Here is an 18,268-nt window from a genome sequence, read left to right as displayed (position 1 = left end):
AAGGACACGTCGCATGTTATTTAACGTCCCAATTGGCATCACAAAGTGGCCCTCAAAACACAGAAAAATAGTGTTTCAAAGGGTTAGAAATTTCAAAGTTTTCTGGGGGGATGCCCCCGGACTCTCCTACAATACTCACGCCTGCAACACTTGTCGTGCGCCTAGGCCCCACTAAGGTATCCCCTATGCTGTGAAAAAATCCTGGTAAATGGACTGCATTTATATAGCACTTTTCCATCTGCATCAGACGCTCAAAGCGCTTTACAAATAATGCCTCACATTCACCCCGATGTGAGGGTGCTGCCATACAAGGTACTCACTACACACTGGGAGCATCTATCTAGTATTTAATAGCCATATAATAAACAAATTATTAACCTTGTTTGCTTAGTCTGTACGGGGATATTACTCGCTGCACTTGGTCCATACTATCAACAGCTTGGTCTGATATTTCCTCGTATCAATCTCTTGCTCAGTTAATAATCCTTCATTATTTTAAAATCTTTACCTCTGTGTAATTCTTCACTGACCTGGCAATACCGACCACTCTGGGATGGCTATGACCATGACCATTTTTGTGTAGGTCATGGCATATTAAGTTGAAGTGTAAGTGTTCTTTAGTCTCATTAAGGGGGACCAAAAACCTCAGTAAACACCAAATGGCAGTATGGGTGCATAACAACAAGGCAAACACTAGAAAAGCACTCGAGATTATAACATGAAAGAGCAGGTATGAAACCAGACAATCTGGTGATGAGGTAATGAGCTGACAATATTATAAAGGCAAGTAAAAAATTAGATGCGGAAGAACAGAGACACATGAACCCAGAAGACCAGAAACAGGCAGTTAAGCTACATAGTGCACAGGGAAGAGATATCAAAGCAGCATCAGAGATAATCTAACGCAGGTGAGAATAACAGAGAACACAATGAACATCGAAGAGGAGGGAGAATAACACCAGAGAAATGCAGAAATATCCCTGCATAACAATGAAAACACGAGTTTGTTAATAATATGTGGGAGATAATGCCAAAACCAGAATCAAACAGGGATCAAAATCAAATACAAAAAAACGTGATCCGTGACACTAAGATCCACCATGGCAGACTATACTTCAAACGTACAAATTTGATATTTTAAGTGGTTGAATGTTTGCGTAGAAACACAACCACCAGCTGCTCCTTGCTATTAGAAGTGATCTATGCTTTGACTTTAGAGTGTTAACGTTCCACACTGAGTACAAGATGTCAATTCATCCTGTGAATAAACAGGTTGAAGGAACAGTGCTGCCCATTGCTCAGACACAGGTAAAAAAAAGTGCAGCTACACCTTTTCCCATTCCTTCGCCCCTGTGACTTGAAAGGCTATAACCAGACCAAGGAAATATTTACAGGGTGGAGGTCTGAAATACAGACACACCTCAGAGACCCTGAATACTCCAGACAAATAAGAAACAAGGCCTCTGTTTACAGACATTACTTAAAAAATGACAGTTGTGAATTGGCTTCAGTCATTCGTTAGTAACAATTTAAATTTATTATTTCCTCTACCCCTCCACGCCAATGAATCAGCGATTTCAGGACGGGAGTCTGGTAGTCTTTAATGAATGCAGTTTAAAACAAAGGTTGAGCTGTTGTTCAGAGACTAGAATAGCCAAATGTGTGGTATGAACAATTATAATGCAGTCGTAACGTGCTAAAACAACCACCATATCCTCTGCTGCCAAGTACATTATGAAATGGTTCCACAGGGATACTGTCTGCTGCAATTAGTGAAAAGTTCTGCTCCACAGTGAAGGAATTAGACCCTCTTCTCCCACACATTCTCTCATCACATTCATAGACCCACAGCAACTTTCCATTACCAGACAGGATGGTCTTCCCCCTCTGTGAGAGTGAGTCATTTCCACAATGTCCCAGGCGGCAGAGTAGAGGTCGAGTGAGGGCGAGGACAGACTAATACAAATATGGGAAAGCCATCAGTACCAGCAGTGGAGCGGACACCTCATCTTCATGGAGAATCCTGAGCTGATACATGGATGACGTCAATGATCTTAAAGCTGTAGGGTCTTTCAAATTTCACAAAAATTACAAAATTCAAGCTTTATAATGGAGCTTTATTTTTCTAACATGTTGCAAAATTACAGTTCATTTTAAGAGAACATTTATCTGGGGGAACTCCATGGTGAATATCGTCTCTTCCTTCAAACACCATCATGCAGATGAACTTCAGGAGAAAGCACGTGTTCACATAAGGTGATCACGTGTGCGTGCAGGTGTGAATGTGTTTGTTTGTCTACACGTCGCTCTGCGACAGAATGGTGTCTTGTCCAGGGTGTACCCTGCATCATGCCCTGTGACTGCTGGCATAGGCTCCAGCCCCCCACAACCCTTAATTGGAGTAAGCGGCTGAAGATGAGTGAGTGGTTCAAAATGCTGCTGCAAGAATTTTGACAAGAAGCAGAAGGTTTGACCACATTACACCTATTTTGGCCTCTCTTCATTGACTTCCTGTCTCTGTGAGGTCTGATTTTAAGGTTCTGTTGTAAACATATAAAATTACTCATGGATTAGCACCTCGCTACCTAGCTGACCTAATTACACCCTACGTACCAGCCCATGCTCTATGTTTTCAGGGCACAGGTGTTCCTAAGGTTAAAAAAAGTCAGCAGGCTGCAGAACCTTCTCTTATTGTGTGCCTGTCTTGTGGAATGATCTCTCTTCAGAGATACAACAGTCAGATTCCATAGACACATTTAAGACCAAACTAAAGACACATCTATTCTCCCACTGGTATGGTTAACATACCAGTTTAGTATGGTAATATGCTTCCTGTCCTTTTAATTCATATTATTAGCAACGGAACAGGTCTCGGCTCTAAATTCTGAGTCTGTTAGTGAAGCACAGGGCTAGCTGCTATCAACCACCTTAGTAATCTCTCTGCTTCCCTCTTGATTTAATGCTGGAGAACTAATGCCTCAGGTGCAGTTATTTCCGGCTGACTGATTCTGCTCTTTTTCCCTCTGTCTAAAGCACTGATGACACCTTCGATGGATCCTGGCCCTGCACCCCAGGGCACCAGACTGACCTCAGGATGCTCTGCCTGTTTCACTAATGACTGGAAGTCTTACTTCCTCAGGACCTAACCGGAACTGGACATGGACACTGATGGATTAAAGATCTAACATGGGCTGCTTTTTAGTTCAATTAAGAACTCTGTTTTTGTTACTCTTCTGTTTTTTTCCGTTTCTGTTTTTCCATTTCTTCTGTTTCTTAAGAAATTCTTGTACAATCTGTAAAAACCTTGTAACTGCTAGAATGGACTGAGCAGTTCAATTCTGAGTCTGGTCTGCTTGAAGTTCTTCCCCATTATCACCAGAGGGAGTTTTTCCTTACCACCGTCACCTGTGTACTTGCTCAGAGGGTACTTGTAAGGTTAGACCTTACTCTTGTGAAACGCCTTGAGGCAGAATTGTTAGAATATGGCGATATACAAATAAAATAAATCGAGGTGAATTGAATTATGGCTCAATTTGAATACATCAGAATACTTGAAGAGGTCGTGTTGCCTTATGCTGAAGAAGAAATGCCCTTGAAATTAGTGTTTCAACAGCACAGTGACCCCGAACATACCAGCAAGTGAGCAGCATCTTGGTTCCATCTTGGTTGGGGTGACATTAAAAAAATGCTGTTTCTGGGGTAAAACTAAGAAATGCAGAATAATTGTGGAATGTAGTCTAATTGTTCTGGGCTGGAATACCTGTTCACATGAGCCAGAAGCTGATCGACTCCATGCAACACAGATGTGAAGCAGTTCTCATAAACAGTGGTTATACAACTAAATATTAGTTCAGTGATTTGCAGTAAAGCTAAATCTTCAAGCATTTTTCAGTTTAAACAATAAATGTTTGAGTTTGTAAAGAAAAATGCAGATACTGCTATTTTTTGAACAGCCTAATATTCCTTTTTTATTCACTTCCTGTAAAGTTATACATTTGATCAATTTGTCTTCATGTTTTGATTTGGATTACAATGTGTTCCAAATGTATTTGCATGTATGTAAAGAAAAGCTATTAATAAGCTATTTTCAGCTTTACTCACTACTCTAAACACATTGCTATCTTTTTGAACACAACTGTAAGTCATGGCGTCTGAGCTCTTGAATTTTGACCCACGTGGGTCGAAATTTTAGACAGCGCAAATTTTGATCATCATGGCAGTATACCATTAGGAATCCCTTATTTAAATGGTAAAGAATAAAAATTAAAATGGTGCCAAAGAAAAATTTTTTCATGGCTTAAATCTTAAAAAACCAAACGGCTGTACAGCTTTACATCATGACAGATATGACTACGAGGGCTGTCAATAAAGTAACGGTCCTTTTTATTTTTTTCAAAAACTATATGGATTTTTTCTGTCGGTGATGTCATTCGCCTGTGAGCACTCCTTGTGGGAGGAGTCGTCCAGCCCCTCGTTGGATTTCCTTTGTCTGAGAAGTTGCTGAGAGACTGGCGCATTGTTTGATCAAAATTTTTTCTAAACCTGTGAGACACATCGAAGTGGACACGGTTCGAAAAATTAAGCTGGTTTTCAGTGAAAATTTTAACGGCTGATGAGAGATTTTGAGGTGATTCTGTCGCTTTAAGGACTTCCCACGGTGCGAGACGTCGCTCAGCGCTCTCAGCCGCCGTCGTCAGCCTGTTCAAGCTGAAAACCTCCACATTTCAGGCTCTATTGATCCAGGACGTCGTGAGAGAACAGAGAAGTTTCAGAAGAAGTCGGTTTCAGCATTTTATCCAGATATTCCACTGTTAAAGGAGATTTTTTTAATGAAAGACGTGCGGACGGGTCCGCGCGTCGGGACGCAGCCGCCGTGACGCTCCGCCACAGGAAAAACACCTCTGTTGAAAGCCTTAAGGACAAGTTGGAACATGTCCTGCCTGTTAAACAATTTCTCATATACTCACTCCACTGAAAGCCATCAAAAGCTGCCTGGATTTTACAAATGGTTATCAACACGGAGGTGTTTTTCCTGTGCCGCCGCACCGCGTCGGCTGCGTCCCGACGCGCGGATCCGTCCGCACGTCTTTCATTAAAAAAATCTCCTTTAACAGTGGAATATCCGGATAAAATGCTGAAACCGACTTCTTCTGAAACTTCTCTTTTCTCTCACGACGTCCTGGATCAATAGAGCCTGAAATGTGGAGGTTTTCAGCTTGAACAGGCTGACGACGGCGGCTGAGAGCGCTGAGCGACGTCTCGCACCGTGGGAAGTCCTTAAAGCGACAGAATCACCTCAAAATCTCTCATCAGCCGTTAAAATTTTCACTGAAAACCAGCTTAATTTTTCGAACCGTGTCCACTTCGATGTGTCTCACAGGTTTAGAAAAAATTTTGATCAAACAACGCGCCAGTCTCTCAGCAACTTCTCAGACAAAGGAATTCCGACGAGGGGCTGGACGACTCCTCCCACAAGGAGTGCTCACAGGCGAATGACGTCACCGACAGGCGTGGAAAAACTCACGCATGCGCACGAGGGTTCAAGCATGTCTGACGTAAAAACATATGAATGAAATCCATATAGTTTTTGAAAAAAATAAAAAGGACCCTTACTTTATTGACAGCCCTCGTACAAGCACAGGACAGATGAAGACTGCTGTCTTATTTACTGCAGTACCTCAGCTCATCTATTTAATCGTAAGGATAAAATAAAAGAAAACTGAGATAAAAACAAAACTGCTGCCTCTCTGTGAGTAGATTATCATTGCACAGAGTTTGAGTAATCGTCAATGAAAGTTTAACAAATTATCCCACACTTCTCCCATCACCAAAAAAACAGCAAATCAAAAGCGCATAAAGGAATGAAACAAAACTGAAACTAACAAAAGAAAAATGAAGCGAATGCAGACCTTGATGCTTTAAACAAAATCAAAACGAAACATTCATGAAGAACATGTGTGTGCGCACGGCCATTCCAGCCACAAACGATTGGAACGTGCGTAAATACTTAAATTAGATGATAAAACGTTGTTGCCGCTATTGTTTCTGTATGACAACGTTGCTTTTCGTCCCACACATGGACAAGTCACGTTCAGCTCGTCGGATCTTTAGTTATTGATCCGTTCAGATATCGTCAATGTTCGTGCAAGACATCAGACTTGGGAGGTTGGACAAAGCTGGATGAAAGTCAAACAGAACGCTGATGGCACGGGAACTATGCAAACGATGAGGAACCGTCAAGACAGAAAGCAAAACAGAATACAAACGAATTGAAGCTGTCGTCGGGATTCGTTCACATTTTTCAAGTTTGAAAATTCTGACAAAGTGCCTCCTACAGGAACGAAGCTGGACAATGGTTAACGATGTCTCTGAAAGTCAATGTAAGTCCAGATTTCTCATTTTGTTTTGGCTTCGGTGTCCCCTGTTAGTGCCGTGTGACAAAAATCAACAACAATACAAACAACTTGTTCCTATTAATTTGCTACAGAGGGTCTGCTCACAATCCACCAACCCTGTGGCTCAGTTTGGAAAGTCGATACGATTTGAAGAGAGCTACTTGGAGCAATTCAGTGACAAAAGAATTTTCCTCCTTCTTAAGCCTATCATCGGTGTCTTCTTTTACTGTTGTGAACATCTGCTCAGGTTTGATGTGAGCACTTCAGTGGAAGGTACCGAGTCATCAAATGAATCCACCTGTGGTGTTTATTTAAACGTGTGTCCATTTGTATATCTGCACACATCTGTGCGTGCATTGCTCAATCTGAACCTACCTCCTCACTGTTGGCCTTGGTCCGGATAAAGTTAAAACCTGGAATTCGCTTCTGGTTGCAAACCACCCCGACATCTTCAGAATGTTTACAGTCGGACACTCCAAAACCATTGGACCGACACTGAGCCAGAGTCTTCTCTGTACCACTGCAGTGCACATTGTCGAGCCAAATACGGCCTGGAAAGATGGAGACAAAGATATTCATGAATATATGTTCTGATGAACAGTTTCTGTCACCCATTCATTCAGGAGTTTGCATGTACTTTGCTTAATTACACTTTGAATGAATGAACCTGTGAGCCTGCTGGTCTGGTCTAAATGTTATAACTTTTTTTTGCTTTTTTACTGTCTGTGTAACCTCGCATCCTCTCCAGGGGAATTTGTAGACTCATCCATTTCATTGTACAAATAAGCATCAGCACAAATGGGACTTCTTTCTTCTGTCTGTGTAATTTGGCTTGCTTTTTTTGTGGTCAAACATAGTCATTTTTTGACATTGGACAATATATATTTTTACTGTATTTCACAATGCAAAATAACTGTAAAACAAACTATAACTTTGGGCCATATCTTACACCCACAATAAAGCAGTGCACGGAACAACTGATGCTTTCTCATTGTTACATATGGCTACAAATCAAACCTGGGAGATCTACCACACCACAGAACCGCTCTATGTCATGGATGGCAACCACCCAGGCAGACAACAATACATTCCCATTGCTCAAAAGTAACAATCTATCTGCCACAGCCAAAGGAAAAATGGGCACGCCCTTGGCCTTCTCCAGCCGCTGTGGTCCTCAACGCTGAGGTACCTATGCACTTTGTACCCACATTCCACTTTAACTGCAAATGTACTTGCACTCATCTGTGTGCCCACGGATGAGTTAGTCTTAAAATGAGGTCTGGTTAGAGGCCGTGCTGGTGCATCGCTATCATAAACTAACAAAGACCTGGCCTACAGTCAAGATAGTAGAGATTTTCTCCTACTTGTACAGCACAATATCAGATGTGCCTTATAGAGTCAGGTTTGACTGACTTGAAAACAAACATTAAAAATGAATTAAAAGCAAAAACTAACTGAAATGCATTTTTAACAATAGTTTTCTTTCTAGTAGTGTTTGGAGGTAGGGGGTACCTACACATGGTCGGCCACAGGATGGTCCTGATGAGAAATGGGGAGCTTGAATGGTTGGAGGACAAGGAAGTGTTTTAGGAATGGAGGTGAACATCTGCTGCTTGTGTAGCTAGCGGCTTACTCTGTGTTGTGATTTTGACTGACCAGTTGGCTAGAAACCCATGCTCTGACCTGAGCGGACAGAGAATCCTTTGGCTGTCGGGGGAGTGAAGCCTATTGAGTACCACATGCACAGCGATTCCTGCTGGAGTCCATCACACTTGCATACTTGAACGCCTTGATCAATTACCTCGTCAGAACATCTCAATAGTAATGTGCCAAGGTTAAGCAGGAATAACTCTTAAAGGATATTACAGACAACAAGTTGGATGGTTTAATTCATTTCATGCCCAAAGCACACCAGACCAGGTCTGGGAACATGCACAGATGCAGCAAGGTGCTACATCCAGCACACCACAACAGTGCTTGGTACTGGACAGCAAGCACCCAGACAGACAACCAGTTCATCCCCACTTTTTGAGAGTAGCCACGCTGCACCCAGGTGAAACATGGGTGTCCCGAAAACACACCAATGATTAAATAAACAAGATAAATATAAAGTGTACTCTGTGAGGTGAGAATCTGCCACCTGTTGCTGGAATGATTTTCACTGAGTATATAACCACAAACGGAACTGATCTGAAGCTCAGCCGGAGATGAAGAAATTTAAGATGAAAGAGTATACTATGTGATTATGGAAATATACAGTACAAGTGAACACTGTCATTCGTTCATTAATATTATATACATACTTATTCCAAATAAGGGTCATGGGGAGCTGAAGCCTATCCTAGCGGTCATTTGGTGAGAGGTGGGGTACATCCTGGACAGGCTGTCAGTCTATTGCAGGGCGTGAACATTGTTATCTGAACTCAAAATTTAATGGAGCATGAGTGCTTGCAGAAAACATTCTTAAATTTATTTTTTGAATTAATACTGTATTGGTATGTTTATTAGATCACTAGTTGAGAAAGTATGATCAGCAGGAAGTATAAACCCAAGGTCAAGTCAAATCATGTCGTCTTGGAGTATCCATTGCTGTGGCAAGGTGTCTCATCCACAAAGCTGAGTACTGGTTGGCAACCAGCCCCATCCTTGTATTTTGAAAGTAACCATCCATCTGCCAGAGCCAGATAAAGCGTGAGAACCACTTGGCCTTCAGTATCAATACCGCTTGCACTGTGAGGGAGTGTAAGTATACCTTATCACATCTCTTTTCACGTATCGTATCAGCCCCGAGTCCGAAGGACGAAGGCTGGTACAGATACAATACAATAAAGAACAAGAATCATATAATTATCGTCATCTCCATTTAATAACAACTCATTCACATATTACAACAAAAATAAAGAACAAGAACCACATATCATCCACATGAATGACTTTGAGTGATAGCTATCCACAGACTCAAATTTAACACAGTATTTTCTGCAGAGGTGTAAAACTGGCTTCAGAAAGTAAAAGCCTTCCCATGTGTTCCATGTGCGCACCGAAAACAGGTGAGCTCAATAAATAGCTCGTCAACCTGCCTGAAGAGCTGAACTAATTACAATCAGCTTGTTTATGATTTATCAGCCCTATTTTTTCTTGCATCTCATGAGTGCTCGTTCACTAGTATAGGGCATATTTTTGTTGTAATATGTGATAACGTCATATATGTTACATTTCTCTGTGCACCTAGGTGCCTTCTTGTTGAGTATACAGTGGTCCCTCGCTATAACGCAGTTCACCTTTCGCGGCCTCGCTGTTTCGCGGATTTTTTTTAGTCCAATTTTGCATGCTTTTTTTTTTTTTACAGTGCATTGTGTTCCGCAGCCTCATCAAGCAGCCGGTCGCGACACTGCGAAGGGAGAGCACGTGCATTGTGTTCTGCGTGTCTGTTTATAAGAATCTTCTCGCCCAGAAGAAAAAAGAGCGCCAACAACTGTTGTGAAAGTGTAGTGACACGGACCCACAACAGGGGGCGCAAATGAACGGTCAATAGATGAGCCAAAAAGTAACAATTTAATGTTGTGAAATGTGCACAACGAAATACAGACAATCTCAGAATATAATTACAGTCAAATCACAAAGGTGACATGTGGGCAGGCTCGAGGATAGAAGACGTCTGTCCTGGGAAGAGCCGGAACCACACGATTTCCGCCGCCACCGAACCTGGTGAATACTGGAGCCGCCAAGTCCCGAATTCCCAGGTGATCAGCGTCCCCGACTGTCGGATCTGGTACTGCTGGCGAGAACAAAGACAGTCAAGTGTAGGTGTGTGCACACCCAGTAACAACAACGGTGGGAATGCCACCTCCACCTCTCACTTAATACGCTGATGAATTTACAGTGATCCCTCAGAGGAAAAGAGTGCCGTCCTGCACTCAGCCTCCACAGGAAGAGGGACTGGTACTCCTGCAAACACTCACAATATACAGCTTATAAGTAACACAAATGGCTGAGGATATTACCTCCAATGAAGTACGATATCTCGGCAACGAGGTGGAGATGACGTCTGGTCTTTATGGAGTGAGATGATGTTGAGTAGATGGGTGACAGCTGTCAATAGATAATGAGTGACAGCTGTCACCCCCGGCTGTGTCCGTGGCGGCAGCGCCCTCTGTGCCTGAAGCCCGCACTTCAGGCAGGGCGCCCACTGGTGGTGGGCCAGCAGTACCTCCTCTTCTGGCGGCCCACACACAACAACAACTACCCATAACTGTGTTCTACACTCGGAAAAAGACACCTGCAGCGAGGTGTGAGTCAGTGGAAAAAGACGTGACAGCGCAGCGGCGCCAGGACGAAGAGGCACGATCAGAGGAACTGTGAAATACTGGTCAGTCACTATTAATAATTTCTTATGTGTCCAACCTCGTACGTTGATCGTTAAAATTAAATTTGTTAGTTCTAAAAGCCATCATAATTATTTATAGGAAAACGTTCTATTTTTATTTCTCAAACAAATGTTTGGGCCTGAAAACAGGTTGGTGTTATTTTTCTACTCAGGTTTGAACTTTGAGAGTGTTTACACGCGAGAGAAAAGTGAGAAAATGTTCATGCCTGATTGAGAAAAGTGTATAAAGTGTGTAGTGAGGGGTTTTACAGCTTTAAAATGTCTATAATAATTGTAAAAAATAACGCTGGCCACTTCGCGGATTTCGCCTATCGCGGGCTATTTTTAGAACGTAACTCCCGCGATAAATGAGGGACCACTGTACACCCCTCACCCCCCCAAATTAATGTTGCTGTTCATGTTGTGATCTCAAGGTATTTAACTTGATATTAAACACACAAGAAATGAAAACTGTGTTTGATAAAGCTAATATAAAAATGCTGAAATACTGTAGTGTATTCCATTCATGCCTCATAATTTGTCTGCAGCATTTAATTATAATAATTATGTTCTTTGTATTCGTACTATGGTTGATGCTAGGCTGATCTTACAATGATCCTCTGATGGGCACATAAAGTTGAATAGTAGCATATCATATAATATCAATGCAGCACTTTTTGCTAGTTAAAAGAGCTACACGCACACACACAAATATCTATCTATCTATATATCTATCTATATATATACTCAACAAAAATATAAACGCAACACTTTTGGTTTTGCTCCCATTTTGTATGAGATGAACTCAAAGATCTAAAACTTTTTCCACATACACAATATCACCATTTCCCTCAAATATTGTTCACAAACCAGTCTAAATCTGTGATAGTGAGCACTTCTCCTTTGCTGAGATAATCCATCCCACCTCACAGGTGTGCCATATCAAGATGCTGATTAGACACCATGATTAGTGCACAGGTGTACCTTAGACTGTCCACAATAAAAGGCCACTCTGAAAGGTGCAGTTTTATCACACAGCACAATGCCACAGATGTCGCAAGATTTGAGGGAGCGTGCAGTTGGCATACTGACAGCAGGAATGTCAACCAGAGCTGTTGCTCGTGTATTGAATGTTCATTTCTCTACCATAAGCCGTCTCCAAAGGCGTTTCAGAGAATTTGGCAGTACATCCAACCAGCCTCACAACCGCAGACCACGTGTAACCACACCAGCCCAGGACCTCCACATTCAGCATGTTCACCTCCAAGATCGTCTGAGACCAGCCACTCGGACAGGTGCTGAAACAATCGGTTTGCATAACCAAAGAATTTCTGCACAAACTGTCAGAAGCTGTCTCAGGGAAGCTCATCTGCATGCTCGGCGTCCTCATCGGGGTCTCGACCTGACTCCAGTTCGACTTGAGTGGGCAAATGCTCACATTCGCTGGTGTTTGGCACGCTGGAGAGGTGTTCTCTTCATGGATGATGCGAAGGAGATGTGTTGCACTGCATGAGGCAAATGGTGGTCACACCAGATACTGACTGGTATCCCCCCCCAATAAAACAAAACTGCACCTTTCAGAGTGGCCTTTTATTGTGGGCAGTCTAAGGCACACCTGTGCACTAATCATGGTGTCTAATCAGCATCTTGATATGGCACACCTGTGAGGTGGGATGGATTATCTCAGCAAAGGAGAAGTGCTCACTATCACAGATTTCGACTGGTTTGTGAACAATATTTGAGGGAAATGGTGATATTGTGTATGTGGAAAAAGTTTTAGATCTTTGAGTTCATCTCATACAAAATGGGAGCAAAACCAAAAGTGTTGCGTTTATATTTTTGAGTATATATATATATATATATAGATATACGTATGTTCTCCACTCAGATTGCAATAGCCAATCACAGATTAGCCTTTCTGTCCATCATTTACCTGTATTTTGGCATGCTTGGCACTAGAAAGTTATGTTGGATCCAAAGGGATCCAAAAAGGCTAGGACCAAAAGTTATATTGGATCGTTCACACTGACCAATAGCGTTAGAGCTTACTGCCAACAGCTAGCCAATCAGAGCGCGGCATACAATTATTCATGAAATGACATCACTAATGACGTAGCGGAGGTCAGAAACTTGCTGACAGACGCTGGTTGAAAAAATGGCAGCAAACATGTCAACAACAGCAGTGGAAATATTGAACTCCAAGGATGCCAAAAACACTAAGACGGTAGACAAGTACGCTACTGACATTTTAGAAGCATTCATATGCTGTTCACAACAAAATAAATTAATCTAATTTACTTGACTCTTTGTTGTTTGCTTAATTTGGGAGGGGGGTGGAGAACATAACAATTGATGGATGGCAAGTCATCCAACATAGAGAAATATTGGATTCAGAAAAGTCATATTGGACGAGGCATAGCCGAGTCCAATATAACTTTTCTGAATCCAATATTTCTCTATGTTGGACTCCTTACCATCCATTATTTGTGTGTATATATATATATATATATATATATATATATATATATATATATATATATATATATATATATATATATACATACATACATATATATATATATATATATACATACAATGGCTTGCAAAAGTATTCAGCCCCTTGGTATTTCACACATTTTAATTTGTTTATGGCGTTTCAAATACAAAAAGTAAATCAGGCTTCTCAATATAAAGTTTCTAAATTATCTTCCTTAAACTCAAACTGAAAGTAAATCTCTACAGCATGATATTAATTAATTAAAAATATAAAAGCCAAGATGATGGGTCGCATAAGTAATCAGCCCCTTTGGTATAATACCTGTAAATAATCAGTTTAATTGACAGTTTTTTTTTTCAGACAACTCAGGGGATGGATACATGGACATTTCTAAGTCACTGAATATGTCTTGAACTTTATTTACATTAGTTATAAAGAAATAAAAACAAAATGGCGTTTTATGGTAAATCTTTGTAGACAGTTCTCAAACACTGAGTGACTGCGCAAGAAGGAGAAGAGTGAGGAAAGCTACCAAGACACCCCAGAAGATGCTACAGGCTTCTGTGGCTGTGATTGGAGAAATTGTGCACAGTGCATATTTTGCATTTTGTATCTCCAGTTATACAGCTTCATGATGAAGTGGTACAGAGAAGGATTTTCATTCACCAAAACATTAAATCTAGGCTTCCATCTCAGATGTACCTTCTGGCAAATTGTAAAGCTGTATAACTGGGGATACTAAATGCAAAACATGCACGATGCACAATTTCTCAAATCACAGCCAGAGAAGCCTGTAACTTCTTCTGGGTTGTCTTGGTGGCTTTCCTTACTCTTCTCCTTCTTCCACAGTCACTCAGTTTTTGAAAACTGTCTACTCCACACAGATATACCATAGAGTACCATACTGTTTGTATTTCTTCATAACTGATGTAAATAAAGTTCAAGACACATTCAGTGACTTGGAAATGTTCATGTATCCATCCCCTGACTTGTCTGAAGAAAACTGGCAATTAAACAGATTATTTACAGGTATTATACCAAAGGGGTTATTACTTATGCAACCCATCATCTTGGCTTGGAATGCTCTATGCCTAAATATGCAGAGCTACATAAATACAAATGTAAAGACAGAAAGTATTTGTAATTCTGTTGTAAGTGCTGTGTGTTGTTGTTCTGTGTGAGAAGATTTCACTTGTTATTGTGATGAGAGTATGCTATACTCAACATGCACTCAATTACCAAATGTGGCTAACTTTCACAATAACAAATCAAATCAGTAACAATCCCAGAGTTGGTGTCACATGTATTCTTCTTGCTGGACTACACCTGACTTTCCTTAATGGATAAATACTTACTTTACATGAAAATAGAAATGTGAGACTAATTTTAACATCTTACCTTAATAACCTAAGTCATGTGTCCTGGCCTACTGACAGCTTTTTCCACATTTCCACTGACGTCTGGGCACATAGACAACAAAACTACTCACACGGAGATGTGTTTGGTTTTCAACCTAACCTGACACATTCTTTCAACAAAAAATGTAGCCAAGAAATGTCGTCACATTTCAAGTGGATCATCTGGTGTCCAGCTGGCTGTTGTGAATCAGCTGTCAGGAAATCCACAAACTGACTGTGGCCATGGAAACCACCATAAATTCTTCCTCACTCTGACCGTCTCAACATGTTGAGAAACATCCCGATCATGCCACAAAAGTGACTTCATGTTTCTGGTCACGTAGACACCCCGGTGGGAGAAGATGAGTGCCTTAGGAAAAATTTCATAATAATATGACAGTTTCAAAGTGAGCTGAAAAGACTTAAGAAAAACACTTATTGGATGCTTTTGTTGGGGGGGATTTAGTATTGCCAGTTGTGTTAAATGTGGACTTTTTTGAATAAACTATCATTTGCAAGACTTATGAGAATCTAATTTCACATCCCACTAAATTGTGCAGGAAGTACAACACTCAGGGAGCAAAAACGTTTAAACTGAGCATTTACTGATGCTTCAAAGACAACCGCCATCTTAATTCAGAACCATAAAAAAATTAGACAGCACTTTCAATAACAAGTGAACATGTAAGTGTGCAGTCTTAGCCTTGATTTTACAGACTGAAAAACATAATGACTGTGTAATTTGCTAAAACTCTAATTAGTGGTTGAGCAGAAAAACACAATGATCCCCTTGGCCCTGGTTATGAAGTTTGGTCTTCAATTAAAACATCTAGTGGTTTCTTTCACCAGTGCAAAAGTCATCGTAATGGGAAATGGAAATTCTCTTGGTCACTTTTATAGCCATTTGTCTTAAACCAATAAAGGGGTTTACAAGGGATTAAGCTTCAGACACAAATACACTCATTTCAAAATGGATTCATGTAATTATCTTAAAAAGAGAAGGCATCCCAGCTGTAATTCCTAAAATGTTAACAACTCAGTACTTTATATGGTACAATTTTAACGATAACTGGAAAGAAAAAGAAAGAAGAAAGTAAGAAAGAACTTATACTGTACATATTTACTGAATAGCAAATTATTTTTTGCCTAACCCATTATAAGACAAAGTGCAATTTTGCAATTAACAACACTGTACAATAGTGCATTCAGGGGCAAATATTAAGACTTGCCCAATAACCCAACAGCATGTTTTTATGATTTGGACAAAACCTGAAATGGCCTACCTAATATCTTCTTTGCCTAGGATGTGTTGGCCCACTTGCACCAAGAAAGTACTGCAAAAAAGTTGTTCAGATTGTTGTGGTCTTGTGCTCTGTATAAACCCTGTGGGTATGTGTATCATTATCCATAACATCAGCTTGATATCAGGTGCACTTATTTTGGACTTCAGATTATTTGATAACAGCTGGGATGGGCCCCAGTCCCATCGTGACTCTTAATTAGAGTAGGTGGGTATAGTGAATGAATAATGAATGAATGATTACTTCATAATATATTGGATGGCTGCATTTGAAAGTGGACATTTACCCATGTAGTTTGTTTTTTAAATTTTTGTATGGGAAAATAATTATGTTACACATGCTATTAACATTTTCTTTGCCATTGTCGGCACAGTCACCACCCTACTCTACATTCATGGCTGCGCTTCAAAAGGTCTTAATTTTTCTGGATTCACACTTCAACAAATTTGAACTTTCAACATGGTTCTCCTCTGTGGTGTGCATTGCCTTCCTCCATGCAACACTGTCACAATGCAAAACAAACAAAAATGGCGGGGCCACGCATGTCTTGTTGATATAATGTGTACACAGCATGAGACTAAAGCTAATATGTTGAACCTGCACGCGCTCTTCATTTCTTTTCAGACTGAAGTCAGTAATTTTAGGAAATGCTTGATCCTGATGGCATCTGGTTTCTTTGAAGCCCTTTGCAGATTCAACTCGCATGCCTTTGTGGAAACCACACAGAGACAACATCAGTACAGAACCCACCATTTGCAAAGTTACAAGCATGCCATTTATAATTTCAAAAATTTGCAGTATACTTTGTAAGAAAGTTCTCAAGTCTTGGCTGCTGTTTCGTTGGATTACAATTAATAGGCAAGTATGCAGAAGATAAAAATGAAGTGGGCCAGTAAATTTGAAGAGTGACTGGCCCCCTGGCCAAATGGACAAAAAATTGTTAATGTCCTATCCCTGCTTGAAACTTTTTTAAACAATACATTTAATAAAAACACTCACAGCAAAAACCCTTTTCACACATCGAGGTCACTGAGATCCACTACGAACAGCTGCCTTATTTCCCAGGCAAAGCACACACATATCAAATGGTTCCCTGTAATTTACAGTCTATTCTTTGCTTCTTGTAAACTACTGTATGCATGCAACATTACATGCATACAGTATATTACTTAATGAACGTTATTCTCCAAATTGCTACCGTGACTGTGGTGCTTTGGGAACCAAAGTTAATTCCCTCCTGTTTGAAGTGGATGACTGGATGTGGCCAACAAAGAGTGAAAACATATGTCCTTAACAAGGAACACAGAGTTAATTATCAGCTACCAACTTGCATTTACCAAGAGCCACAGCCATTACATTTACAGATTTGGGAATCTCCTCTCTCTCTTTTTTTCTGGGTTTTTTATTAGATGGATGACTTCCTATTAGAAAAAGAGAGTGGAGATGAGATTATGTCTGAGCATGGCTGGCTTACACAACCTTATTTCCAGACTTTAATGGTTGGAGCTGATTGGCGTCTCTCAGTTCTCCACTAATGGAGAAACCAGTTCACGGGGGTATTAGCAGTCACACAAGAACATACATGCATCTCACTGCAGATTTTCCACAAAGCATATAAAGCACTCCCTATGAAAATATGGGTTTGACGGTTTGCTGAAATTAAAACCTCATAACCCACAGAAAGTTTTTGTTACACATCTAAATAACACTGACTTTTGATGAACTTTGCAGGATTTTGATTAGATAATACAAGGTTGGGGGGGTTAGGAGAACTTAAAAAAGTTCTGAACGGCTCCAAAAGTGAGTGGAACAGTAAAAAATCCACCAGAACAGATCTGTAGCACTTTAATGCTACGGTAACATTACCTAAAAATGACGATGACCTGCAGTTGGCTTTGTCACTTTGTGGGTGTTCCTGGGCGTGCACGCTAACATCTTACTGAGGTAAGATGTCTCTATGAGGTGTTTTCTGGTAACAAAAAAGCATTTTTAGATTTAGAAGTGTTTATTTCTCCCCAACCGTTACAAAATATATGAGAACAAGATTAGATTTATACAGAAACAGACTGTACTGTTTCCGAGTGTTTTCTACCATCTTGGTAGCAGCCAGGTGGCATCACATTGCCTATTCACTCAGAATGGCAATTGCTGTGTTGCGTCATAAAATAGACTTCAAATCTATTTTGGCCGCACCCAGCTGGCAGCAGAGCAACCATTGTCTTTTGCCACTGCAATATGTCGTTTCTCATTGAAAATGAATGGCAAGTCGCTGCTTTGCCTCTGTGACTTGCTGTCACTTCTTGTTAATGTGA

The 18,268-nt window shown here is 40.7% G+C and overlaps 1 protein-coding gene across 1 annotated transcript in view; it reads right to left on the bottom strand.

The window, feature by feature from the left end:
* The window catches only part of loxl2a (lysyl oxidase-like 2a), a 111,328-nt gene that overhangs the window by 83,363 nt on the left and 9,697 nt on the right, over positions 1-18,268 (bottom strand). Inside the window, exon 3 of the mRNA XM_034167060.1 lies at positions 6,771-6,946. Within this exon, the coding sequence (XP_034022951.1) occupies positions 6,771-6,946 (176 nt within the window). The remainder of the gene's footprint in view (positions 1-6,770; positions 6,947-18,268) is intronic.

The sequence above is a fragment of the Thalassophryne amazonica genome, chromosome 3 (assembly GCF_902500255.1).
Source record: "Thalassophryne amazonica chromosome 3, fThaAma1.1, whole genome shotgun sequence".
NCBI lineage: Eukaryota > Metazoa > Chordata > Actinopteri > Batrachoidiformes > Batrachoididae > Thalassophryne > Thalassophryne amazonica.
This window is presented reverse-complemented; position numbering and strand designations above follow the sequence as displayed.